The sequence below is a fragment of the Drosophila serrata genome, unplaced genomic scaffold (assembly GCF_035046125.1).
Source record: "Drosophila serrata isolate PLE 108 unplaced genomic scaffold, ASM3504612v1 contig_359, whole genome shotgun sequence".
Taxonomy (NCBI): domain Eukaryota; kingdom Metazoa; phylum Arthropoda; class Insecta; order Diptera; family Drosophilidae; genus Drosophila; species Drosophila serrata.
In genome coordinates, this window is record NW_028257257.1 from 2,291,517 (window position 1) to 2,319,061 (window position 27,545).

A 27,545-nucleotide genomic window follows, 5' to 3' on the forward strand; every position below is an offset into this window, starting at 1 on the left:
TTTTATTAAAAACCAAAAACCTTTTCTTGTTTTTTTTTCAGCTTTTTCGCTGCCGCTCTGTCGGAGGATTCTTTTCACCTATCCGGCGGAGAGGAAATCAATAGCAGACTTTGTTAACTGAACCGTGTAATAAAATTTTTGTCCGTTATGCCAACAAGAGAAACAACAAAGGATTTGAAGGAAAATGCTGGGTGAAAACAAAAAAAAAGAGTAACACAAATTGGCATATTAATTTTTTTTTTTTTGTTCCTTAAACTTTATTTAAAAGTTGTTCTTTCTTGGACGCTTTGCTTTAATAAAGTTCATTAGAAGACCGGGGCAAGCCGATGCTTTGTTTTAATTATGCAGAAGACAGGAGACATGGCGACTTGCCGGAGTCGGAGCCAGTTTTAAGTTTTCCGAAATTAAATTAATTACGCGGCAAGCAATTAAGAGAACTGTCCGCGGCACAGACGCCGGCCGAAGAGCGAGCAAAAAGAGAAAGAGATGCGATGGCCAGATAACTTTATAACACGCAGATAATAGTGCTGGGAGCTGAAAGGACATAAAGGACGACGGAGGTCCGAGCATGGGTTAATGAGCCCTCCACTCTGGCTTCATTAGGTGATGAAAAAAAAAAAAATTCCCAACGCAAGGTCCAAGGAATTAGCAAATATTAAAAGAATTTCAAAAGAAAAAAAAAAGATTGCAGAGAGAGATATTAAAGGAATTACTTAGATCAAATAACTTTAGCTTAACAATTACCTCTTGAAATATATAGTTTCTTAAGCAAATTCCTTGGCTTTCAAGTCTTATAATTAGCAAATAAATGAATTGTACATATAATCCCATATCCTTTTCCATTAAGCAAACAATTCAGATTATCCTAAAATATGCGCAACCACTTGACTGTACTGGAACATTAAAATTAATCTCACAATTACTGGCATGATCCATTAAAGCCCCTCCACTTAAGGGCTCCGCAGGAAAGGAAAGCGCATTTCGTCCCGGTGTTTGCTGATTTTTAATTCATCAACAAGTTGGGAGTAGAGATGGGAATGAAGCTCGTGTCGTGTGTGTGCTCTCACTCACAAACTTGGGATTCCAACAGGCCGATACATCTTCGTCATAAAGGTGCCTCCTCCGAGCTCCGGGCTGCATTGAGGGATATGCCAACACTGAGGGTAGATTTGTGCCCTCGGCCCTTTTGTGAATGGCCCACGGTAAATGAACAGCGCGAAGACAAAGCGTCGGGACCAAACAAAAGCAAACTAAAGCTCACACTGGAAAGGGAAGTTAGGGAAAGGAAGAGCCCTAAGAGCAAGGAGGAGCCCAAAGAGAGAGAGAGCCCAGGACTATGGCACGTCTGTCAGTGCAACAATTCGACGAAGGGCATGTCAATTTTCATTACAAACAAAAAGCTAAAAGGCTCCCAGGGCCCCTACCTACAAAAGTTCCTTGCCATGATTAAGGTGCCTTAAAAAGGGATATACCTTTGCCCCTCCCTTCGTGGCACCCCAAAAGTGCTCCATAAGTCATTCCCACAAATCGGAAAATCTCTCTCTTCTCTCTCTATGCCGCCGGCTGCTGCGGCATTAGACCATGGACGTGGATGTGGCTCTGAATGTGAATGTGAATGGGAATGTGACGTGGGTAGTTCTGGCTTCACGCCTCAATGCCTGCCCAGAAATGGACGACAGATGGCGCTGCTGCCTGGGCGCCCACGGCGTATGCGTGATATTTGCATAGCCCTTTATGGTCGCCAGATTGGTGATTAATTAGGGGATGTCGGTAGTAAATTAGCGAATGAACTGGAAACTAGACTAGTTTTTTGGTGAAAAATTAAGGGAAGTTGGTAAATTTAAAGAGGGAATTTAGCCCTTAATATACAATTTATTTAGCTATATTAAAGAGCAAACTATTTAAATGAAAATAAAAACGAGAAAGAAAGCTAATTTTGACAGATTCTTGCAGTTTGTAATTGGATTATGGGGAATAGCTTAAATTCGGGCAATTAAAACACATTTATATGTAATTTTCCGTGACCATGACACCTGCATGATATAATATTTACATTTTTCTCCAATTTAAAACATTTGTAAGTCGCTTAAAAACCTCTATATCTCAGGTTTAATTATTTACCTTTATAGATTTATATTTCCATTGCATTACAACATTCTAATTTAAATTATATTACCCCATCAAAGCAAAAAGAATAATCTTATTTAAAGGATAAACCCTGGCAAATATTATTCTCCCCCCTCAAAAACATACCTTAAAGCCAAAAGTCAGCTACAAAATGTACTTTTTCCACGACCCACTGACTCGACAACCTGCACCGTAAAATTAGTCAGCAAATGTTGGAGGGCGAAAGGGACTCTGCATTGAAGCTCTGGTCGTTCTGTTTTTTGAAAAACAAAAACCGAGCTGCTGACATGCCACGCCCAGAGTCCACAGTTTCAGAGACTGATTCACCTACACGCCCCACTGTTTAACCAACTTTGGAACCGAACTTTGCCCAGCTACTCAAAGTCAACAGGACCCGGACCCTTCAGACAGCCCAAAAGGGAGCCGTGGAAGAAGGGTTTCGAGTACTGTGTGGAGGTCACAGCCATGTCACATGGATTGTCAACAAAATGCAACAAATTGGCAAAAAACTTTTTTTCGAACGACCCAGCAAAATGAGAGAACCCCAAGCAAATACGGGGACAGACCGAGCAGGGGCCAAAAAAGTGACCAACTGCCGAAAGCTACGGATTCTTGCAGATCCTAAAAACAAAACAAAAATAAAATAGAAAATGGAAAATAAAAAAAAACAAAAAAAAAAGCAGAGCAACAAATATGCAAGCGCTTGGGATTTTATGCAATGCAACTGAAAATAAACAAAATCGGGGCACAATAAAAAAAATAGTATATTTTCATTCCGTGAAAAAGCCCTGGCCCTAACCTGGCAAACAAATTTTATTCCACTTTTTTTTGTTGTTTACCTAATAGCTAGGTAAAAATGCAAACAAGGTTTTGCGAGGTTGGTGGGGAGCTGCTTCCACCGATAAAATACAGTAAAGCATTTGAATATAAGGCAAATAACTCAATGGTATTTATAGAACATTGAATTTAAATTGCATGGCAAATAGTTTAATATTTTTTCGATTTAATATTTCTCTAATTGAATATAATTGAATATTTTTGTAATTGCATTTAATTGCATATTTGTCTCATTAAAAACTTAATATTTATCTAACGCTAAAAGTACAAATAGAAATATTAATAAGTGCTCCTTTTACAAAATAACTAATACAAAAATATTTAACAATTTAAAATTGCCTTTGTTTATAATTTTTCAGCTTGAGAATTAATTTTAATATATTTAGAAATTTTTTATAACAAATTTATATTATGGTTTTTTATATTATTAAGATTTAAAGCCTAAACAGCTAAACTGTACCCCTATAATATTTAGAGAAATATATCTTTAATTATTGTTATTTAAGTGAATTAAATATATTATTATAAATAAATAAATATTTTTAACAAGGTTTAAACAATAACTATTCATTTTGCAAGCTTTATTACATAGTATAACGCTTTTATTATTAAATAAAGTTTAAAGATTGAATAGTTTTAAAATTCTCCAACTGCTTCAGTTATTTTTATTAAATTTTTTTCCATATACCACTGCCACAGGGAGGGCGCAGATTTATTTGTTTATTGATTGCGGGTTGGAAATATCGCCATTTTTGGGCTGTTATCGATGGATATGACCGATAGGTAAACTAGCGCAACGTAAGGATAACAATACTGTCGTCGATGGTGCACAAATAAAAAAAAAACAAAGAGAAAACAAAACTGCAGTGACGAGCTCTAAAAGCGCGACATGGAAATTGTTCAGATGATAGATATACATACGAATATATCTCCATTTATATCGCACGATTGCCCAGCAACAAACGAAACTGGGTTGTTTTTTTTATTTTTTGGGTACTTCTAGTGAAAACAAAAATTAAAAAAACCAAACTAAATGCCAAACACATGCTGCACAGGTGAAATGCGTTAGAAAAAGAAATAAATGGATGTGCATAAACTGGTCTTAGGTGGAACGGGAATGGGAAGATTGTGTACTTAATATCCTTTCAATTTTACGGAATTTAAGTATACAAATTGTTGCAGTTTCAATTTAATTTAGTGTTAAATAAAATTACACAACACAACAAATTTATCAAGTATTTGCAGAATGTCCTAAATAGTTTTATTAATTGGTAAGTTCCTAGCCTCATTTTTTTTACAAATATGTTACAGATTTTACAACTATTTTACACATTAAACAAGTGCCCAAAATCTAGGTCAAATTCATAAAAATAGGCAACCCGAAAATCGCCTTATAAAATACAAAATCCAAGCACATATTGTAATTAAACTCCTGGCCGGAGATAAGCCGCAACCGAAAGCTAAAACTTGCCCAATTTCCCTTTATCCTTTATCCCTTTTTTTTATGTTGGCCAGAAATATATGTATGTATGTATAGATTTTCATTTCCATTGGAATTGCAACAAACTGCTGACCAAATCAATTTCACAAAATGCAAAATGAAAATGTTACAGGGGGGATTTTCGGGGATCAATGCGGACGGACTGCGGAAATTTGTTGCCGCTGCTTAGATGCCCGTAAAATTGCATGCGGAAAAGCAGCAGTACAAACATTACGAACGGAAAGGAAAAACTGACACGGCGAATGCAATTGCGAGGGAAGGTGGAAAACCATGTTGTGTATTGCGAATTGTGGCAGCGTTGAGCGCATATTAGGAGCCATTGAAAGGTACGTTTCCTGGAGGGAGAACGAAGGACGAAGGACGAAGGACGAAGGACGCTCGCTCGCCCAGAGAACGTGCCGCAAAAATGGGGCATTGCAGCAGCTGCAAAGTGAAGATCAACAGGTTGGAAATCCCAAAAGATAAGGGGGAAAATCTGGCTAGTTAGCTTAGGAGGGTGCCACACATGTGTGTGTGTGTGTGTGTGTGTGTGTGTGAAGAAATGTGCAATGTAGTAATTTCAATTGAATTCAATTTGTACAATTTTCTATAGCATACTTTGTGGGGTGTTTTCAACTTACACACACATAAAGTTCTTCGATCAAAAGACGACCTTAAACGTTTTTTTAAATCGTCAGGAATCAAGTGTACTTTGTTTGTATTTACTTATTCCTTAAACAAAAGGAGAAAATAACTTTTAATCAAAGACATATTCCTTGCATAACTTAAGCAAATTCCCATAGATTTTATACAAATATTCCTAGTAATAATTACCAGCTCATATAATATTTTCCATACTAAAACAAATTAATCCTTTTGCAACAAACTGAAAAGGCATTTATAATGACACATTGTTGTAAGCAAACAAGCTCTCAGTGCGAATTAAAGCCATTATGCCACATGCCACTGACCCTCTACGAATTACGATATATCTGCCACATTGACAGATATTTAAGCCTTGGGCTATGTACTTGCTAATACAATGCACATTTTAACCATTTAATAACTCAAATGGTTCAGCTCGAATTGCAACTCAAAGACACTCTGGTGGCAAGTAATGGGCATTGTCTATTGTCATTGTTAAATCATCACAATCGCAATTATAATTAAGGGCACAAAATGGCACAAAACAATAGTGGCAACAAAAACCCTTTTGGCAGCAAATTCTCATCGATAATGCCCATCCTTATGCTTCTATCCGCACGGCAAAATAATAATAATATCACATAATAAACTATTAACTCAGCAAATACGGGCCAGAGGAGAGTGGGGACCATAGGAGCCCCGGTGCATGTGTAAACAAATTGCAATTGTTTTATCAAGCATGCTTTTGTCCTTCGCCATGACAACGGAAAGGGAAAATATGTTGATATAGTTAGGAGTAAGCCAATGAATGCTCTTTCTTGAAAATGTATATTATATTTTATAGTGAAAATAAGGAAGAAATAAGAAACTCAACACTAAATAATAATGCAATGGCTGAGAAAACAATTGGAAAGGATTAAAGGAAATAACTTTCTATTGTTAAATAGTATTTTTATTTGCTAAACTTACAATATTAAATATTCCTTTGATTTTCAATATTATTTTCCATCCTTAAAAATAAACACAATATTTTATATCTAAAGAGAAGCATTCCCTTTATAAGAAAACCCCAATTTTGCTCATTATATTCAGAACTCTTTTTACAATGGCTTTATTGTTAAATTCCCCTACCTTACTCCCCCCCTAAATCAAAATTCATAATGAAACCAACTAACAAGTGGGATCAGATTATATATACGTTTATATAGAAAACGGCAAACGTTTTGGCATTATCGTAATAGGCCACTTTCATAAGCGCATTAGGCAATAACGAGTGGCAAATGGGAAATTGTGTAAAATTGTTACAGCAAACTCAGCATATTTATATGGAGAGCATTGATTTTGCCATAGATATATATTTCATTCCCTCACATATAAAATATATATAAATATACACACTTGTTCACATACAGCTGAGGTATTTCACAGAGCTGTTGAATGCATTAGCTATTTCAATGGCTCTTTGGAGAGATGGGGGATACACAGGTTGGACTCAGTTCAAAGTGTTGACAATCCATGCGTGCATTTTCCCAATGTGTCCTGCTTTCCACTAGCATAAAATCCTCAAAACCCACCATCAGCCATACCTTCTGGCAGCTGGAAATGATAAATATGCAATCGAGGCAAAGGTGAAGAATTTTTATATGCATTTTCCCCGAGCTCTCTCTCTCTCTCTATGTCGCCGTCGCCATCTCTGTCTCAGAGTCAGTCTCTGTATGCTTTCTAGCCTTGGCCTCACCTGTCAGGCATTATTCTTAGAAATTTTATGCAAAAACAATTTATTACGGGGGCACCAGAAACGAAGACACTCAGATCCTAAGCCGAGGCATAAAAGTATTGTTTCCTCTTGGCAATGGCTGCAGCATCACTGTTCCTGCCGCAGCTGCACTTATCGCCTTATGCGATGCCATTTTGTAGACCTCAAAGAAGCAAAATGGCAACGAAATGGATATACACGGGGGAAAATTTACATATCAGTTGATATATTTAATATATAAATATAAGTACTTCTATATCAAAGCCTTTAAAATGTCTTTTAACAGAACCATAGTAAGAAACTGTGGAGAGTGTTCAAGTTTTTGGTTAAAGAATAAATTCAAAGGAGACAATATCAGGTAAACATGGGACTCTATGAATAGTAGATCCCAAGTATTTAATTATAGACTTGTAAGATGGTTTATTAATTAATCTTTGTTTAAGAATTTATACCTCAAACATACTCCCTTTAAGCTGATTTATTTATGAATATTGTTTTTAGAGAATTTATTCCCTAAAAATCATCATGATGCCTAGGTACTCAATTTCCCTAACTAATCATCTGAATTTCTGCCATTCTTTAAGTATATAATCCCAGAGTAACCTACTTTAAACCCCTTTAAATAATTATTTACCAAAGCTTATTAATAATAATTTTCCAAGTTAACATTTTCCTCAGTGCACTGATAGAAGCAGGGCAACCCATGCGATTGCATTTAGATATGCTTAAATTATTACATTTCACCTTTCGCTGCTGTTATGCCTTTATCGTTGAAGATTGATTGCATTTGCCAAGTGTTTCAGCATCGAAGGAATACCACCTATGGGAAGCAATCGCACTTGGGTCACATGACAAAAGGAGCAATATTATGCCCCATGAAAAGCCGCAATGTTTCTCAATCTCTTTGATTGAACACTATCGGAGAATCGGAGAAACCTTGAATGTTCAACGGTGAGTTAAGGGAAAGTGTGTGTGGGGTAAAGTTTACTGTCCCAATTATGTAATTAATGTAATGGAAATGCAAATCTTAATGCACAGATAAGCAATTATAATAGCAAATCATTATTACTATTAAATGGAAATTGGAATTCGAGGAATTGCTTTTCAATAATAAGAATGCCAATGGCCGAATGCTTTAATTAAAAGCAAAGCCATTGAAATGGAATTATTAAAAAATAAAAGAAGAGTTGAAAAATGTATCAATGCAATAATTTGAAGAAAATATAACAAAAAAATTGTATTTTATGGAATTTAATAAGGATTCTTAACATTATTTTGTATGGTTTCAATGCCTGCTTTAAAAGGTCAGCGATGCCAATAAATTAAGAATGCCTAAAGCACAAATGTGGCATAAATAAAACATATTTTGAAAAAGTTTATTTAACACAGAAACTGTGAAATATATCTCCGCCGACAAGCCACTTGATCTGAGAGATTGTTTTGCCGCCAAAGCCAACGGAAGCCTCCTCATCTAGCAAAAGGATTTAGCTCTCCACCAGCACGTTCAATAAAAATGGTTAAGCCAGAAAAACAAAAAACTTTCACACGAGCTCTGGAGCATTTTCCAAGAATGGGGGATTTTCCCACCACCCACACTTTAGCGACACAACTTGACGGCTTTGCAAGAAGTTGCACTCTGGACAGAGCTGTATGTGCGTGTGTGTACACTGGGTATTAACATAATTCATATTTTGTATGTATTTGCATAATAATAAAGCTGCTGATGTGCCAGAATCAGGAGCAGGATCCGCACCGAAGCCTCATTCCTTCTCTGGTCTTTTGGCTGCCACGTCCACCGAGTTGTTGCTTCTCCTACCCAGTGATGGTGCATGCCACCCCCCGCTACCCCCTGCTCCCAGCTGTTGTTGACAAATGTGAATATATTCGGCCACACCCACCTCAAATCGACCCCACATTTCCTTGGGAAAATGAAAGGAGAAGAGGCCAGTGATGCCAAGTGAAATGATATACAAAAATATTAATAGGTTTTTTAAAAATAAAAAATAAAAATAAATAATATTTTAAATAATAATTATTACCGATCATATTAACCTTTAAAAAATGTATACAACTCAAAATTTGATTGTGGGAGAAAATAGATATTTGCAATCCACAAATGTGGATCCTATTCCGAGATCTACTCCCCGTAAGAAAGCAGCTGCATTTCGTTTGTTTACATATGATTTTCAGGGGCAAGCACATACTAACGGCGAATTATTGAGGTCAAAAAGAAAATACCGAAAAGGGGAACAAGAACAAAAAACAATAAATGATCGTCACTCACTCGGTATTTTTGTGCCGCAAGTCAAAACAGCGAAAGCTCTTCTTGTCTCATCCTTGGTATTTTTGTGCAGCAAGTCAAAACGACGAAAGCTCTTCTTGCCTCTTCCTTGGAAATTCACAAATGTACACAAGCAATTCACAATGCACAGAAACATTTTAATACGGGCCAGTGACAATAAATTTGAAGCACATAAAAAAACAAAAAATAATTTCCACCTTTACATTCACACAAACACGGCCCGTAGATTTTCCGGATTTTCGCCCGTTTTCCGGATCTGATCCCTTTGGAGGGATATTCCTTTCGATTTACCGGCACTTTTTCCGAACTTTTTCATCGCTTCTTTCGCTCACGACCGAACTTGGAGCTTTAAGTACCGTATAGATCCCATCCACTGGCTTCAAAGCTCCTCCGGTCGCCAGCCAGGGCTCCGTTTTTTCTTTTGCCGAAAACTATTGATTGCGTTATTTGCCTGAGTTTATTTTATGATATATGTATTATTTAGTAGTGCCCACTAATTAAACACACGTTTTACACTAAAATTAAGACGCGCAACCTGCGAATTTCGATTGATTAATATTGCACTTCACGAGCAGCAACTTTTTAGCGACTGTAGTTCGGGAGCGATGAAAGAAGAATGACGGACTTGGCGAGAGAGCGGCACTCTCTCTCTCAGCTGTTGGCCGATATTTGCAAATGAGATCGAGCTTTCACTTCCACTGACAAATTGGCTCCACTTTTTCGGGGGCTCGCCTGTAAACACGATCCATTAATAAAGTGGATTGTATCCGTCAGGGACTTCTCGTAGCTTGTATCTGTTAGATACTATTTGTAATGTTCATCTTCAGGTCTCTAGAACCTAAAGGATTTGGCAAATAGAATTTTACATTTTCGGGATATTTTTCTATTTATATACACATTTTTATTCCCTTACTTATAGAAATTTTAGTCAAACGCATTGAAGAAGTCGTTTCCGACCCTATAAATCATATATATTCTTGATCAGCATGAACAGCCGAGTCGATCTAGGTATGTTTCAAAGAAAAAAAATTTTCATAAATTTTTTTCCAAATTTTATAAGGGCTTACATCATTAAAATTGTCAAAATTTGGCAAAAAATTGAATTCTTTAAATTAAAAAACTAAGTATGCAGATTTGTTTTTCAAATAAAAACTAGCACAGGACAGTTTTCCGAATTAAAATTAATGCATTTTTGGCTTAGTTATGATAATTGAAAAACTTGAATTTACCAAAGATATTAGTATATGTTTTATATTGTTTTAATCTGAAATAAATCATAGATTCTAAAAAAAATACAAATAGCCAACTCTGACAGGATTTCAGATTTATACAAGAAAAGAAACAGACGCACATGAGCTCTCGCTTCTCAGAGAGAAAAAGGCGACTGTGGTGGCTGCTGTGTGGGTGGCTGTGGTGGTTGAGGTTGAGGCGGTGGCCTTTTGACCCGCCCTGCACAAATGCATGAATACTTATGGATATGGTTCTCCCAGTGCATCAGGAGCTAGTGCTTCTGCTGGATTTTCTAGTGGGCGGTCGCAGGCGGGATTGTCATGTTTCTCGCTTGTATTGCACTGACATCTGGGGGACATAATTCGTTGACACACAGCCCCCCCCCCCCCCCTTCCACACACTCGAACACACAACATTTATTTGTGTGCTTGTGTCTTTATATATACATATATATAAATTCTGAGCGGACATTGGTCGGGCTTCCTTTTTTCCTTTACCATTTCTAGGGGTTTGCTTGTGTCGAAACTGCACTAAATGCATTTAATGCCAAAAAGCTTCAAAGAGAAATGCTAAAATACATATACATATATTTTTTAAATATATATAAAATTGGATTTTTTGGTATAGATGGAATATTGGTTTTAGTTTGCATTCGAACACTTTTTTAATTCACTTTTTGTCGAGGAAAATTGTTCTATTTACGCAACAAGAATTTCCTCAATAATATACATCAATTTTAAACAACTTCAAAACATTCTTAAAGACAAATATTTAAAAAATAAAGAACTGTACAAAAAATTTGAGTGACATGTTCTTATCCAAGATTTACACAGGCTTAACACAGCCATTTTTCGGTAACCAAATTTATGCAGCCACCGACAGGGAAGATCTAAGAGGGGGAAAAAACAAACAATCACGTGCTTACCCTCTCCCCCCCCCCCAGGATACCCAATAATTTATTAATTTTCCCACGGGTATTGAGCCCCTTCGGATGTCCTTCCATCCGGCCGTTTGCACGTATCCTTGGGTGCTGGGGCTGAGAGAAACCCACTGCTCGACGAAGCGTTAAAATGCCACCATTAAAAATCAATGTTTAAAGATTTATGAGCTTGACAAAGTGTTAATTACCAGAGGTAAGGTAGAAAGCAAGGTGATGGCGAAGGACGGCGTCAAAGAGAAAGATGGGCCCCAAAAAAAAAAGTAAAAGTCCTGGCACAACAATATGTACACAGAGCCATAATAAGGAATAAGCTGGGGGGAAAACTTCTCCCCCAACTTGACCCAGTGCCTTTAACCCTCTTGTTTACTCCATTAAAGCCAGGACATTTTATCGGGTTAAAATAGAAAAATATATAAATAAAAGCACATTTGTAGCTTATTCAAGAGCCATTTATATTCATCAATAATTTTGTAATTGATAGTTGTTACTCGAGGCCTGCATTTAAGTGGGTCAAATAAAATAAAAACCAAAGGTAGTTCGAATTGAACTAATGAAAAAGTAGTCGCATAATTAAATACTTTAAATGGTTTGAGTAAGGGATAAATTGTGATTGATTTAAATGTAATTCGAAACAATTTACACAAAGATTTAAAGTCTATTTTTTAGGCATATAATCTGATTAATTTGAACAGTTTTTTACCTATAAATTAGTTAAGGCAACGGCAATTTAAAGAGCTTTGCTGAAAAGGTCATAAATACTATATATAAATACCTGGATTTTCCAAAGAAAGGGTTCAAGGACGGAGCTTATTCAGACATTTACTAAATTTACCTTGAGGCCTCAATAATAACCAAAATGTATGGCCAAAATTTTGTTTTTTAGCCGTCTGGGTCCCAAATTAAAATGTAATTCGCGATACAAAAAAACTAAGGAAAACCCGCGCCAAAACTTTACTTTTAATCAGACCAAAACAAAACGAGCGAAAATACTTACAAACAAAATAACAGGGAAAACGGAGCGTCAGGATGCCAAGACACCAAAGGACAAAGACACGCCAAAGGACATGGAAGAAGCAGCAGAAACAGCGAAGCCGAAAAGTAACAGAAAATGGGAAGAGAGGAGCTCTCATAATTCCACGGCCAAAAGCGAAATTCAACGGCAACGACAACGGCAAGGAGTAAAATAGGAAAATCAACAACCGAAAAACGTAAAAAGATGCCAGCCAGCAGTTTTCCCCCCCTGTTACTTTTACTGTCGGCTTTTTCGTTTGTTTCTATTTTTCATATATATATGTATATTTTTACTCTATTTTTATTTTCCTTATTTTGTTGTTGTAGTTCACCCACATAAGCTGCAAGGGACACGTGAGGTTTCTCAGCGACAAAAACACAAAGTATGTATATATGTATGTGTGTCTGTGTCCACATATAGTATAAATATACATATGCAGCCCCTGTGCGTGTGAAGGACGCACGAAACGCCTTAAATATGCTCCAACTACTAAAGAAGCCATAAAGCAACAGCCAACAGCCAACAACCATCAGCCATCAGCCATCAGCCAAACGGCCAAAAGCAGGCAAAACAGGCCACCGCAGGAATAAGCCAGCGACGCTCTGTTGCCACCGCCACTTCATCGCTCACTTTTCCTTGCAACAGCCACCGAGCCGAATTCCACCGGCCTGGGAACACATCCTTTCGGAAAGTCCAGGTTCGGGTTGGATATTAGCTCTGGTTTAATGTTGGAGTTGCAGGGGAAAAGCCGGTTCAGCAACCGGAAGTGTTAAAAAGTCGGTCAATTTTAACATTGAAATGTTGTAAGGATATCTTGTGCATTCTCCTTTATGCCAAAATGTTAAAGTGCAGCATGTTAACCAAAGTGGGATTCAAAACAAGGGTATTTTTTCGGGTTTACATCATGTTAAAATGTCCTTCATGTTAACATTAAAACTGCTGGATGTTAAGCATTGTTATGTTAATAACATATGAACCATTTTTTTGGCATCAGTTAAAATATTGGTTATATAGGACACCTAGAAATCCTAAGGATTTCTCATGATTTCTTCATTGGTTATTGTTAATGGGGAAATGCTAAGCAGAAGGTTAAGTCAAGTTTCATTTCTTAGCTATAATCTCTTTAAGGGTATATAATTCCTATAATTCCTTTCAGGTATGTGTCTTGGAATTTACGGTAAAGGGACGCATATAAATTTAGCTTTATAGTTATGTCAAGGTAACCATAAGGATACTGTTATAGTAGAAAAATCCTTCTGCAATAATTTAAAATTAGACAAAAAAAGTAAAAAGTAAAGTAAAAGTAGACAAAAAGCTAAGCAATGTATAATTATTGAGCATACTGAGTGAAAAAAAAACGGTTTAACTCCGAAAATGATCTTAAGATATTTTCTTTTCAGATTTAGAAAGCTTCTGAATTAAATTTAAATAAAATATTATTAAGCCAGTGTAAATAAGAACACTGGCATACGGAGTAAGAAATTTTAGATACTTTAATGTTTTATAGTTTAGAACTATCTATATTTTTACAGACTTGCCATAGAACTAAGAGCCAGGTTTATCCTAATTGTGTATCCTTTGTGATTATATAAGGGGATATTTTCATTCACCCAATTGTATTTCTAGATACAGTGAAGCTTAGCCATATGTTACTTTTAAGGATACTTTTACCTGCTGCGTAGCAGGTTTCTATGAATACCAGCTGGGGATTTAAGGAGAGGTTGCACCTATTACCTATACCTGAGGTTCTAACTCCTTGTTAATTCCTACCTGATGCTCTATTACCCGTTATATATAGTGTCCTGAGGCTTTCCATCCAGTATCAGTAACTCCCCAATCATGGCCAGGCGTACACAATCCCGATACATCTTCGAGACCGCGGAGAGCATGCGAATTTTCCGCCATCAGCGATTTGTAAATGGTTCCCGGAGAGCGGATTGTCCCACCTGCGAGAGTCGCACACCTGTGAGTGAGCCGTACAGTCATCACTGGCATAACGATATCGCAAATAACCGAAGTCACCATATTAAAATCGGTACGGAGGAGCGAAAGATCCTGAAAACAATCGAGGATCAGGACATCGAAGTGTTTATGCTGTGCGATGGAAGCATCACAGCAAGGACGAATGACTTTCTGCTGGACGCAGGCATGGATGCAGTGCCTCAATTATTACGATTCCTTATTTTTGGCACCGAAAAACTGGAGGTCAGTGTTGGATTCTACGTGGACGTAAAGACGGAGCGAATGTTCTACGAGAGTAGTCCCTTGAATATTGAACATCATTTGGATATTGGCGAAGCGGTGGACATGATATTCTCTATGCTGCTGGAGAAGATTAGCAACTATGTGCTGCTCCATCAAAGGGTTCCCTTGGAGGCATGTGTGATTAAAAGGATGAAGGTGACTGCCAAGCGGCACTGCTATCCACCGAATGCCACTTGTGTCTCCAAGCTTCCCCTACAATATCGGGTGAAGAACGCAGCCGGTTGCCTTGAACGTGGTGTTAAAGAATCATCCACTGACTTGGCATTGGTTGCTGAGAATTACCTCAAGCATGGGGACAAAGGACGACCTATTCCTGCTTCCTTAAACATTAATATCTACTGCTTTCGAGTTTGCACCACCACCAAGGAATTGTATACGGTTCCCTATCTCCTACGTGGAGAGGATGTGGAAAACACACCCACTTTTGTCCTGCAAACGGACGTGGTGGGTGGTTTTCGAGGTCTTCTAGAGATCAGGAATATAAGGAAGTTCCTGCGAACGGATATCCAGGATCGGGTCTTCGAGTGTCGTAAGTGTCAGTCGCATTTCGTGGATCGAGTACACTTTGCTCTCCACAAGCAGATAGACTGTGGCCGGAATTTTATGGTGTGGAATATGGACAAGGACGCCATCGAGCTACATGAGAACTGTATACCCTTACCGAAGGAATACTTCAAATACGAATGGATTGGCCTGGCCAGCAAGCGAAAATAGTCAATAATATCGAGTATTTTACTTTTAATTAATTAAGATCCTAATGCAAATTGAAATATATGGCTCTTGGCAATCAGAAAAGGGCATTTTTATTCGAACAAGAAGATTTAAAATTTGTGCTTTCTCAGGAATTTATTCCATATTTTTATTTTCTAATTTTTTTGGTCAAATTCAATTTTAAAAATATCATAACTATATGAAAAATTAAATAATTTCAATTCGGAAAGCAGTTTTATGCTAGTTTTTAGAAGCTTAATAAATCTGCATACTCCTTTTAGAATATTAAAAAAATCAATTTTTGGCAAATTTTTTTGACAATTTTAACGATGTAACCCCTTTTAAAATTTGGAAAAAATTTCGAAAATTTATTTTTCTACCGGAAATGGCTAGTTCGACTTGGCTGTTGATGCTGATCAAGAATATATATGGTTTATAGGGTCGGAAAGCCCTCCTTCACTGATTTTGAAGCTTCTGACAAAACTATAAATGCGAATTAGTATGGACAAAACTATAAATATAATTAGTAAATAAAAGATAAACATTCATAAACATTGCGAAGTTTTGAATGTATAAATTTTATCCCTATATAGATAGTAAAAGAAAACCTATACGATAAAACTAAAAGCGTATAATACATATATTTGAATTTTCGTTGGGAGGGAAAATCAAGTATGCCATCTTATTTCTGGCATAATTAGTCTGGCAACGCCATTATCATTTTTGATTTGTTTAAGTGAGACCAGTTGCCGTCTATCGCGTCCGGATAGTAGTATCGATAAAATTAAGCAAACATTAAACATTTGTTGAATCTGCAGAAGCCGGCGAAATAAAATGAATCCACTGGATAAGATACATGCTCTGGACGAGATCGAGAAGGATATAATCCTTTGCATGCAGAGTGCAGGTGAGTGGGAGATGCGAAAACATCACCAGCATTGGTTTATATTCGCCAATCTTCACAGGCCAAGCACTGCAGGAATTGGGCAAAGAGAAGTCGTCACAGAAAAATGCCGAAACCCAGTCACAGCAGTTCCTCAAGAGCTTGTCTAGCGTGGAGTCAAAGCTATCGGAGCAAATCAACTATTTAACCCAAGTGTCCACAGGTCAGCCGCACGAAGGTTCCGGCTATGCGTCAGCCAAGGTCCTCCAAATGGCCTGGCACCGCATCCAGCATGCACGATCCCGAGTTCGTGAGCTAGAGGAGACCAAGGCAAAACATTCGCATGCTGCCCGTCAGCAGCAGAAACGTCAGCAGGAGCACGCCGCAGCCGCCCAACAACAGCAGCAACAACAACAACAACAACAACAGCAAGCTGCTCAGCAGCAGCAACAACAACAGCAGGCTGGACCTGGAAGCGGAGGGGGAGCCGCTGGCAGTGGAGAACATCCCATGGGAAGCAGTGATTCCTCAATGTCCACCAATTAATTTTAAGAGTATGTAAGTTTCTATAAAAAAAAAATGCCAATTTGAATAAACAAGATCTCAATTTGCAACTTAAATGTGTACTTGTAATGGCTTAAAACTATTTCAACTAAAATGGTCACAAATCTGAGGTTTTACCCTCTGGTTTATCACAAGTGGAAGCTAGCTCAGTTGCTTCTTCATCATTAGGTGCAGCATCAGAGCTTTTAGCAGGTTCTCTACTTTGCCCAATGCCAAAGAAATTCCTTTCACAAACAAAACGTACGCACTGCAATAAGACATTCCTTTCATGCCGTATGTCAGTTTCCAAGAGTTTGGACAACAAGGTATTCTGTGGCGTTGTCTTGCGAGCTTTCTTGAAGTTCAAGCCATAGACACGCTTTGGTGCAGCTCGTTTGGGAGCTATTTTGGCTACACACTCCTCCTTAGGTTGCGGCTTGGGAGGATCTGCCTGCACTATGGTTTCGGTTACGCGTTGGAAAGGCTCTTCATCGGGTGCCTCATCGGAAGAGGAATTATTTTCCTTATCTAGAGGAGTTGATTTTGACAAAGGTTCATCTTTTACAGGTAAAGAAGATGAAGGTTCAACAGCTGCAGGAGTTGGAATATCAGACTTGGAAGCGTCTTTTGTGGGTTCTAAAAGTGTACTTTCAATTGCAAGTTCCCTGTTGTTAATTAGGTTTTTGCTTAAATCTCTTTCTTCAAGTTCTAAACTTTCAATTTGTATGCTTTCCGTGTGAACTTTAGAATCTCCTGACGCAGTTCTGTTAGCATGTAGATCCTCTTCCATTAAATCATTCTCTGATCCACTTACCTCTTCGCTATCTGAGCCATACATCCCGACGAGGCCAATTAAAGCGTTCTCCTTTTTGGAAACTTTGTCCTTGAAGTGCTTGTAATCTGTCATTTGTCCTGTGCCCTGGAATTTGCCCGAGGAGAGATTCGTTTCATCATCTTTTGGTGTTCCTTCCACGTTTTTCTTCTCAGAAGTAGATGTCTTTGCATCATTATTAGTTCCTTCTTTCTTTGGCCCTTCATATGGCTTTCTCTGTCCTCTCCTTTTCTTTTTCTTTGTGGGCTTGGCACGCTCTTGGCGATCTTTCGTGGGACGCGTTCTTTGACGATCTTCACGGTTTCCAAAACGAGCCTTGGAGGCCTCTAAGCGCTCACCGCGTTTTATTCGCTGCTCCTTGGCCAGCCTGGCTTGCTCCACATTGGCTGCCGTGGGAAATCTAGAAGAAAAATGTTAATAAGGTGTACAATTAGAATTGTCAACTGACCTTTTTCGTCGTTCTGCCCTCCAAACAGCCAGCTCTTCCTCTGTCCACACTTTCTTCACCCTTTTATAGTCTCCCGTAATGTGATTAGCTTCTATATGTCGCTCCAGAATGTTGTGAAGGGCAGCAAAATCGCAGTCATCGGCGGGACAATCTTCGTGCTTGTCCAGGTGAAGCTTCATGTCCTGTGAATTGGCCAACTGCATGCCGCAAGTGTGACAATACTCGGGCCGCGGCGGAGATTTGTAAACAGGAGTTGCCGGCACACCACTGTAGCTATCCTGTTATATAAATAAGATCAATTTAAAGAGTGAAACTGTGTTTTTTTAGGGACACCAACCTTTTCCCTGGCCAGGTACTGTGCAGGCACTGTGGATCCTCGTGCCCCGTACATGGGCGGCGGTTGCTTGGCCCTAGGCAGCAGCGTCATCCCGCTGGGGGTCAGGTAGTGGTGCGAGGGTGTGGTTCGCGCATTTGGCTTGTCAAATTTGGGCGATGGCAGTACAAATTTTGGCTTAATCTGTTCACCCATTTCGATTGTCTTGAAAATGTTGAAAACAATGTGCGCGAATCGGGGCAGAGTGACCGGAGCAAAAAAATACTGAAAGTGCACTTATCAATACTGAAATATTTAATACTATAAAAAATAATCGATTGCCGATTGACCTAGTGTGCCCGCAGCGTACTGTTGTTGTCGCGAGCAACAAAAACAATTTGCAAGTCAATTGAGAGAGATCAACGTTAATTGTATTTATTAAGTTTAGGCGTTTAGACTAGAGAACAATACTCACCGGGACGACGAAATGCAAAGCGTACTCAACACCGTAAAAGGCACGGCGCTCAATGTTGCCGAATATCTAACGCCCGTGCTCAAGGTAATTGATAGAAGTGCAACAACAAACTAAAAAGAAAAACTTTGTTACTATCGCTGTGATTAAATGAAAAGCAGACCTACAAAAGCGTATATATACAAGCCAGCATCTGTTCAAAGGAAAACCAGCAAAGATAAGAGCCCTGCACTCTCTGTGCTATGTGTATATTGATTCGCCCGTTTTCCCCCAACGATTTCCCATTCCCTAATGACCATAAAACCGGATTCGTCGCCAGACTGTCGCCGAATTAATTTTTCACAGCACTTAAATTTCCCCTTTCTTTTTATTAGGAATCTAAGTTCCGGGAGACGGGCGTCCTGACCCCCGAGGAGTTTGTGGCCGCCGGCGATCATCTGGTGCATCATTGCCCCACCTGGCAATGGGCTGCCGGGGATGAGACCAAGACGAAACCATACCTACCAAAGGGTGAGTTTACCAATTTAAGTCCATTAAAATTAATTAAAATCATTTTTTCATCATCAATCCCCAATCCAGATAAGCAATTTCTGATAACGCGCAATGTGCCATGCTATCGACGCTGCAAGCAGATGGAATATGTTGGCGAGGAGACGCTGGTGGAGGAGGAATCTGGTGATGGCGGTTGGGTTGAGACCCATCAGCTCAATGATGATGGCACCACGCAGCTGGAGGACAAGATCTGTGAACTGACAATGGAGGAGACAAAGGTGAGTAAAGCGTTAATATTTACCAAGTTTATCTTTATCCAAACAAAATTGTATTTCTCTTGCAGGATGAAATGCACACTCCAGATAGCGATAAATCCGCACCAGGCACTGCAGCCGGAGCCGAGGACGAGGATGAGGATGATGACGAGGCCATTGATATGGATGATTTCGAGGAGAGCGGCATGCTGGACCTAGTCGATCCGGCCGTGGCCACTACCACACGAAAGCCCGAGACGGAAACAAAGGCCGCTGGCGCACCGTCGTCGGCGGCGGCAGCGGCAGGTGGCGAAGCCAGCGGTGGTGGTGACTCAGCCGTGCTCCACACGCGCACCTACGACCTGCACATCAGCTACGACAAGTACTATCAGACGCCACGCCTCTGGGTGGTGGGCTACGATGAGCAGCGCAAGCCCCTGACCGTCGAACAGATGTACGAGGATGTATCTCAAGATCATGCCAAGAAGACGGTAACCATGGAGTCGCATCCGCATCTTCCAGGCCCCAATATGGCCTCAGTGCATCCGTGTCGACATGCAGACATCATGAAAAAGATCATACAGACCGTGGAGGAGGGAGGTGGCCAGCTGGGCGTGCATTTATATTTGATAATATTCCTGAAATTCGTTCAGACCGTCATACCGACCATCGAATACGACTTTACGCAGAACTTTAATATGTCTTAATTCAAGAAAAATTAATTTAAAACGCTTATGTCTCTGCAGAATAAAGTGCTTCGGCTAAAAAGAAATCGCCTTTCGTTTTTATAATTACTTTTTATTTCACTTTGCTTTTGTTGGTTGCATGTTTGAAACATCTCTGAGATGAAAATTGTATGTTAACATAATTAATAATAAAGCATATTTTAAATCAAATTGATCCAAATATGCATTGTAGTTTTGTTTTAGGTAGTTTTGTTTCTAGTTAAATGATTTCCTTCTTTTTAACAGTTTTTCAAACTTAAAATGTGTGTGTTGTTGTGTTGTGTGTGTGTGTGTGTTGCTTGCATTTATAATTAATCATTTAATGTATATTATATATATAACTGTTAGATCCTTCTTTTTTTTGTATTTTTTATGGGTTTATATAATATGTATATATAGATTTTTCTTAATAGTTAAAATCACTTTTCATTTGCAATAACAGGTTCACATCGTAATCAATTTTACACAATAAACAAATACCTAAACGCCATTCACACACGCCTGAAGAATATACATTTAAATATATGTTGCAAGTGTATATATCGATCGTTCCCTTCTTCTTCCTCTACTACAACGTTAGACGTCAACAATTTGCCTTGCCTTTACTTTACTTACACATCTTTTAAATATATAACTGATCCACTTGCCGCCTATTATGCCTAAAACCTCAACACTAACTCTCCGCATTGCCAACTTGTACACGTTATTTACCCATAATTTTTGTTTACTTTTTTTTACATTTTTATAATACATACAGAGACCTAAATATATATATATATAATGTGTATACCTAGGGCAAACCTATATAGTAGATGTCGTCGTGCTTTTCGTTTTGTATTTTCCTTTTGCCTTTTTGTCCCCATAACAATTATCTTGCGTCTGCCAGCATATTTTCTAATGTAATATTCGTGAAACATTATTAAACAATCTTTGTTTTAAATTTGAAATGTGTGGTGTGTGTGTGTGTTCTTTTTTTACTGAATCTGAAGTTCATTTCAAATATTTTTGTTTAAGTTTATAAGGTACGTTTTGTTTAAGCGCAAAATGCCTAGGCAAAAATGAAGGCAATGAAGCAGAAACGAAACGATATCCAAGAATATGAATTAATTTAATTAACTTAGTATTCGAATTGAAAATGTGTCCATTAATCGTTTTCATTTTATTAAATACAGTTTATTTGGTTTGTTTATTTCGATCTTTTGTTTTGATTTTTTTACAATATATATTCTTCTGGTTTTTGTGTTTAATTCGATTTCTGTTCCGCTCTCATTGCCCAAATTACTGACTAAGCATCTATGTTACTTTTTTACTTGTTCATAAAGTAGGTATTTTTATTATTTATAATTTTGCTGCTTTGCACAAAATAAGTGTATTATGTTTTTCATTTAGATAATAGCTTTACACACTTTCTGGGATGCTGCTGCTGCTGCTGACACTTTGAAACAATTACGTTTTTTTGGTTGAAATTTACAAACAGTTGAAACAGTTGCAGCTAAATTTAAATATATATATATATATATCTTTACTATATATGTATGCAGTTTTAAACATGATCTTTATTAATATATAATGTATATATATATAATTTCTTGCCTTCATCTTCTTCATCCTCTTGTTTTGTTGTAGGTAGTTGTTTGCATTGTTTTCTTACACACTTAAATTGAAATTACATTTAATAATATACACATACTACATTCATACCATTATGAACACCTATAATTTTTGCTTTGTATGGATTTTCCCTCGATTTTTCATCTTTATAATATTTAGATTAGACGCAAATACTATGCAAGACACTTGGCGCGCGCGAAAAGTTACAAAAAAACGACAGATAATTGGAAAAAAATAAAACAACTATAGATTAAAAACCGAAAATACTAGTGTTAAAAGTGTTTTGCTGCAGGACGCTTAAAAAGTAACGCCAATTTACATAAAAATATATATATATATATATACGAATATATATATATAGATTTTATCCATAAGTATCGTATATGTAGAGGTACAATATATATAAAAATAAAATTTCTCATGCTTCTCTTTTGAAAGTTTTGGGAAGGGGTTGATCGTTCCCTTTTAAATTTCTAACCATACATGCTACAATATATTCTCGCTTCTCAAAATTGCTTTATCGGGGGACGCGACTCTACACAAATTAAAAACACGCATTAATTTAAGACGAAAATTAATTAATTAGTTTAACGTTAAACTAGACCTAACCGTAAACGTAATAATAATTAAACATTGAATCAACAAATGTGTGTTTGTGTGTGTGGTGTGTATGTGTGTGATAGTTGTTGTTGTTGGTGGTTGGTGGTTGGTGGTGGTGGTAGTGGTAGTAGTGATGATGCATTCTCCATATCAAATATGGAATTCTGTATCCTTTCTCCGTTCGCTCCGGTTGCCTCGGGGATTCCCTCCGCTCGCCTCGTTATTTACATTTCATAAATGATTAAGTATTCCGTGTCATATGTTGAGGTTTCCCCAATATTCTACACCTTCCGCTTGGCGTGTAGCATCTCCATGAGCAGCGTTTGGGTTGGTGCACTGCCGGCACAATGCTTGGAGTATAGGTGCTCCTCACCGCGTGCGGCCATGGCATGGATTTCCGGTAAGATGTTCACTAGCCTACTGAATTTGTCCTGCAGATTATCGAAAAAAAAAGCGAGTTAATTATGTATTTAATATATATATTAACATTCTACTTACATTAACTGACGGATAACAGGTGAGGGTGTAGTCCAGCAAAGCGGCTTGCACATTATCATGTCCCTCGGAAACAGTCTTCCGGTTGACAATACCCCGCACATCTGAAACACCAAAAAACGGAAGAACATAAGAAGGTTGACCATCTGCTAGGGAGGGTCTTATACGGCCTTACTTGGATTCAAGAGGATTAGGAATTTCATGCAGACATAGTCGCCCATATCGAATTTCAAATCCTGCAGCTTATTCTGCAGCTCGTTGAAATAATCGCCCAATTGTGGTACACCCAACAAGCCCAGACTGAGCAGATTGAAGACCTGACCATTATTCAGCTGCGTCTCATCGGGCAGGCCATTGTGAATGCGATGATGCAGGTGATCCAGGACCAACATGTCTGACCACGAATGTTGCAGTAGCTTCATTTGATCATCGACCTGGTATCAAGAAATTAAATGATAATATTTCATTAATAATTGAAGAAATATATAAGTTTAATGGTGTTATAAGAGAAAGACTGAACAGTTGCCACTAGAAACTTGATCATTCTTTTGAAGATTCATTATATTTAGTTAATTTTAGGAGGTTCTTATCTCTTTTCTTAGCGGTATACTAATAATATACCATTATTTTATAACAAAATCTATAAAATTTCAATAAAATAAAGAATGTTGACCAGTTTTCAGGTGGCAACCGCTTTTGCATTGGATTTAATAGATACGTTTTTTTGTATGATGATATTGTGGTATGAAGATATATGGTTAAGGCCTAGCTTTTTGGATGCTTTGGTATTACGACACGCCCTCTCTTTTTGTCGCTCCTGGTAGCGCTCGGTTTCTCTCAGTTTCTCTCCCCCACTGACTCAGTCTCTCTGCCGCTCTTTGGTGCTGTTGCTGGTATGGGTGAGCACATCACATCAGTTGCGTCACTGAGCGAGAGACGCGGTCGCTGGGCTGGCTGACTGAATGACTGACTGACTGGTTCGGCTTTGCTGGCTAAGTAGGTCAGACGCCAAATGAAATCGAAATTCAATGCAGAGATTCTCTGCCAGCGTCGCTGTCGAAGTCGTCGTCTCTGGTTTTTTTTTTACATAACATGCCGCAGACTTGGCCCCTATAGCTTCACAAAAAAAAAAAAAAAAACTAAACTGGTTTCTGGCTTTGAACCATGTATTTGCGGCCGCTGTCTGCTGGTATCTGTGTTGTCTGCTGCTGTTTCTGATCAACTGATTTACTCTGATTTGTGGTTGAAAACGGGTACGGGTACAGGGAAGGACATTAGTGAATACCTTGAGGTCCTTGAAGAAGACCGTATTCCGTGCCCAGTCCACTTGCGAGAACAAGTTCTGGTCGAGCACTTTGCACATTAGCTCGAAGAGATCCACTTCCACCTGGTTGTAGGTCTGCTTTTGCAGCAAAGCAAACAATTGCGTCTGCCATTCCCGATCGTCGATTGATTGCACAAATTCACGAATCATTGGTGAGACTCTGCGGGAATTTAATTTAAAAGAATTAATGTTAATTCGGGTACATAATAAATTGATTTGCTGAAACTCACCTTAATGGCTCAATAAGCGCATCGGCTGTGCTCGATGGATGTGTGCCGGAATCAAAGCTTTAGTTTGTTTTAGAGAGAAAAGAATATAAAAGAATTGGTGTTTATAAATGTTTAAATATCTTCAAGATGAAGGAGCGCTCATCAAGTGACATTTGCAGCAAATCGAAGAAAGGCAGACAACTAACATTATTTTAAGACAAAATTTAAGTAAAGAATTGATAAGTTTAAAACTATTTCCTAAACAAAAACATATTCAAATCCTTTATATCATATCAGAGTCTTCTTAAATCGAAAAAATCAAGGATTTATCCAAGGAATATCTTTAAAATGATCTATCAACTATAAAAATCAACTCTAAACAATATAACTGCCTTTCTCATTTCCATTATTTGCTGCACATAATCATTTTGAATCATTTTCCATAGAATTTCATATAATATATAACGAGAATTTGTAGTTTTCGAAAGTTTTGAATATAACTTTAGCGTTCTGTTCTCGGTTGACATTTCTTTTCTTGGCTAAATACCACAATTTCGAGTCGGCCGTATTCTGCAGAGATCCAATTCCAGCCTCGTGGCCACCATTACGATGCAGGCCATCTCCGGAGTTATTGCCGCCACCGCCGCCGCCTCCTCCGCCGCCGCCTGCATTGTTGCCGCCGCCACCTCCTCCTCCTCCTCCTCCACCACCGGCGGACGCTCCATTGCCCGTGCTGCTGCCATTATTATTGCCGCCGCCGGTACTGCTGCTGCTGCCGTTGCTGCTATTGCCATTGCCCACGGAATTGGGACCATTGAGACCCCCACCATTGCCACCGTTGCCACTGCCACCGTTGCCGGCATTCATGGGCGTGGTTATCACACCGCCCGTGCTGGCATTCACCTGTCCCAGCGCAATGGCAATGGGACTGGGCGATGAGTCCGGCGATTGGGTGAGTGAGGATACCTGTTTAAGGAAAGGTTAGATTATAAATTTAATATCAATTTGATGGTTTAATTTCCACTCACCTGAGGTATTTGAATTTCCTGCTTAATGTTCATATTTGGATATGCTTGCTGGTAGCCCGGCGAGATCGGCGTTGGCTTTATATCCGGACCCATTGAGTTGCGAAGCGCTTGGAGTGCCAACTGTCGTTGCCTCATCACTTGCAGCTTCCGCGCCCGATCTCGTTTGTACATCGGTCCAAATTTGTTCCTGCCACCCCGCATTCGATCCGCTCGAACAGCTGGAAAGGAAAATATAGGGAATTTTGGATTAGTTTTAATATTTAATAGTATTTATTGGTTGGATTATAATTATCAGTTTATCATTCGTATTTATAGAACAAAAAAGAGAGTAAAAGTCAATTTTATAACAAAAAGAAAAGGCATAGAATATATATCTACCAGTATTAATGTCAGTATCCTTAGAATTATTAAATATGACTCTTTTTAATATCCAAAATTTATAATGCTTTTATTATTAAGTATTCTCTGAACTAGCAAAGACATGTAATTATTTTAGAATTTATTTTAAAACTCCCTTCTTTTAAGTGACCCAAAATACACCCTCTCTCTTTCTCCCTGTGGAAAATCCTATACCTTTTTTATATATGTATATATTTCTCATTAAAAAAGCCAACTCATAATGTCGCTTAACAAAAACAAAGCACTGGCAAAGGCGCACAAACAAGCTCACGCACATGGAAATTGTAGTTACATATTTACGTATATTGCGCATACGCCACATTGTACCGCGGCATCAAAACAAAAACTATACAACACTCATACATATGTATGTATGTGTGTAAGGCCGTGCGATTGTGCGTTTGTATGTTTATACATATGTGGGAACACGCTAAATGAAACGCAATAAAATGCGCTTCTTATGGCGCAGCACGGAAAAAGAGCGTAAAGGGTGCACGGAAAGAAAAATAGTTCAAAAGGTATGCAATAAATACTAAAAGATTAAATATAGAATTTTCAATAACTTGGTTAAATATAAAAATATATATTTAACAATAAGTAAATATTTAATTGAATTAAATTTAGAAAAAACTAGATTACTATTTTCACAGGTTTTTAGGTGCTTTGAGTTTATCAAGTCGAAATTTGTATACTCTTGCAGTTTGAATATTCAAAAATACATACTCTTTTTAATTTTTGACAATTTATATTTCAATAAAAAGTATTTTATGAGTTATTAATATTGATAAATCTAATAAAAATGGGTATATAAAGGTATGATTAATAGAAAATACATTTAATAAAAAAGGAAATTATGCTATTATTTATGCTATTTATTTATATATTAAATTGTTAATTTAGGTGGTTTTTTAAGAGAGAAAAGCTATAAACTATTTAAAATTTAACGAAAAACTATGTATTCAACTATAGCATTTTGAAATTAGTATTTTGAACTAAAAATGATATGTATTCATAAATACTTGACTTCTAAAATATATCTTTTAAAAACTCAATTTCACAATTATTTGTTTCAAAAACATTTAATGCTTATTTTATCAAGCCAAAAGGTAATAAATTAATATAAATCAATGTTTTATTGTGTAATTTTTTGCTCTGTAAGAGTGAGAACTGCGAGGGTGGCTTGAGTCCAAAAACAGATTGCAATTGCAGCTAGCGCCGTGTACATTTACAAGATGCAATTCTCGGGGGTTGTTTTCGCGCAATAAAAAACAAAAAGGAAAAAGAAAAGATACAAAAAATGCAAAAAGGAGAAACGCAAGGGCGGCAATGGGTGGCGGCAGGTGGTGGCCACCATAAAATATGCATTTCAAATCCAAAAGGCAAAACGGAGAAAAATTAAGACACAAACAGATGCAAACACACTCTCCCACACACACACACCGCAGCTTTTTGATATATGCAATTTTAGTGCGCTGAACAAGTAACTGTAATTTAGGTCAAGCGTATTGTTTACAAATAATCAACATACATACATACACACATACAAACACATGCAGGTGGTGGTGGCCAAGTGTTGGGGCTTTAGCTCTCTCAAACGCCAACCGCTACGCTC

General features: G+C 37.9%; 5 protein-coding genes across 5 annotated transcripts in view; 3 read left to right on the forward strand and 2 right to left on the reverse strand.

Moving 5' to 3' along the window:
- The first annotated feature begins 11,418 nt into the window (after positions 1–11,418).
- On the forward strand, positions 11,419–15,422 carry LOC110185198 (protein terminus). Its single transcript, XM_086838660.1, has one exon. It carries the CDS (start codon positions 14,169–14,171, stop codon positions 15,306–15,308), a length of 1,140 nt encoding a protein of 379 aa, XP_086694786.1. The 5' UTR covers positions 11,419–14,168; the 3' UTR covers positions 15,309–15,422.
- Positions 15,423–15,996: 574 nt separating this feature from the next.
- MED11 (mediator complex subunit 11) lies at positions 15,997–16,808 on the forward strand. The gene is made up of 2 exons (XM_020953932.2): positions 15,997–16,212; positions 16,271–16,808. Exons 1-2 carry the CDS (start codon positions 16,140–16,142, stop codon positions 16,732–16,734), a joined length of 537 nt encoding a protein of 178 aa, XP_020809591.2. The 5' UTR covers positions 15,997–16,139; the 3' UTR covers positions 16,735–16,808.
- Nufip (nuclear FMR1 interacting protein 1) lies at positions 16,792–18,834 on the reverse strand. Its single transcript, XM_086838658.1, has 3 exons — positions 18,349–18,834; positions 18,012–18,289; positions 16,792–17,963 (listed from the first exon to the last, which is right to left on the reverse strand). Exons 1-3 carry the CDS (start codon positions 18,538–18,540, stop codon positions 16,850–16,852), a joined length of 1,584 nt encoding a protein of 527 aa, XP_086694784.1. The 5' UTR covers positions 18,541–18,834; the 3' UTR covers positions 16,792–16,849.
- Atg3 (Autophagy-related protein 3) lies at positions 18,643–20,314 on the forward strand. Its single transcript, XM_020953963.2, has 4 exons — positions 18,643–18,883; positions 19,171–19,306; positions 19,376–19,566; positions 19,632–20,314. The coding sequence occupies exons 1-4, from the start codon at positions 18,812–18,814 to the stop codon at positions 20,247–20,249; spliced, it is 1,017 nt and encodes a 338-aa protein (XP_020809622.2). The 5' UTR covers positions 18,643–18,811; the 3' UTR covers positions 20,250–20,314.
- Positions 20,315–20,319: 5 nt separating this feature from the next.
- ftz-f1 (ftz transcription factor 1) overlaps positions 20,320–27,545 on the reverse strand; it is a 52,510-nt gene continuing 45,284 nt past the window's right edge. The window contains exons 4-10 of the mRNA XM_086838657.1: positions 25,535–25,752; positions 25,054–25,472; positions 24,528–24,584; positions 24,259–24,457; positions 23,149–23,407; positions 22,977–23,077; positions 20,320–22,909 (exon numbers count right to left, since the gene is read on the reverse strand). Of these exons, the coding sequence (XP_086694783.1) occupies positions 22,760–22,909; positions 22,977–23,077; positions 23,149–23,407; positions 24,259–24,457; positions 24,528–24,584; positions 25,054–25,472; positions 25,535–25,752 (1,403 nt within the window). The 3' untranslated portion in view covers positions 20,320–22,759. The remainder of the gene's footprint in view (positions 22,910–22,976; positions 23,078–23,148; positions 23,408–24,258; positions 24,458–24,527; positions 24,585–25,053; positions 25,473–25,534; positions 25,753–27,545) is intronic.

Coding starts and splice junctions, on each gene's coding strand:
- LOC110185198 (XM_086838660.1), top strand. CDS start 14,169: ATGGCCAGGCGTACACAATCCCGATACATCTTCGAGACCGCGGAGAGC.
- MED11 (XM_020953932.2), top strand. CDS start 16,140: ATGAATCCACTGGATAAGATACATGCTCTGGACGAGATCGAGAAGGAT. Junction 16,213..16,270: donor CCTTTGCATGCAGAGTGCAG/GTGAGTGGGAGA, acceptor CAATCTTCACAG/GCCAAGCACTGCAGGAATTG.
- Nufip (XM_086838658.1), bottom strand. CDS start 18,540: ATGGGTGAACAGATTAAGCCAAAATTTGTACTGCCATCGCCCAAATTT. Junction 18,290..18,348: donor AGTACCTGGCCAGGGAAAAG/GTTGGTGTCCCT, acceptor TTTATATAACAG/GATAGCTACAGTGGTGTGCC. Junction 17,964..18,011: donor AGGGCAGAACGACGAAAAAG/GTCAGTTGACAA, acceptor TTTTTCTTCTAG/ATTTCCCACGGCAGCCAATG.
- Atg3 (XM_020953963.2), top strand. CDS start 18,812: ATGCAAAGCGTACTCAACACCGTAAAAGGCACGGCGCTCAATGTTGCC. Junction 18,884..19,170: donor ATCTAACGCCCGTGCTCAAG/GTAATTGATAGA, acceptor TCTTTTTATTAG/GAATCTAAGTTCCGGGAGAC. Junction 19,307..19,375: donor GAAACCATACCTACCAAAGG/GTGAGTTTACCA, acceptor TCCCCAATCCAG/ATAAGCAATTTCTGATAACG.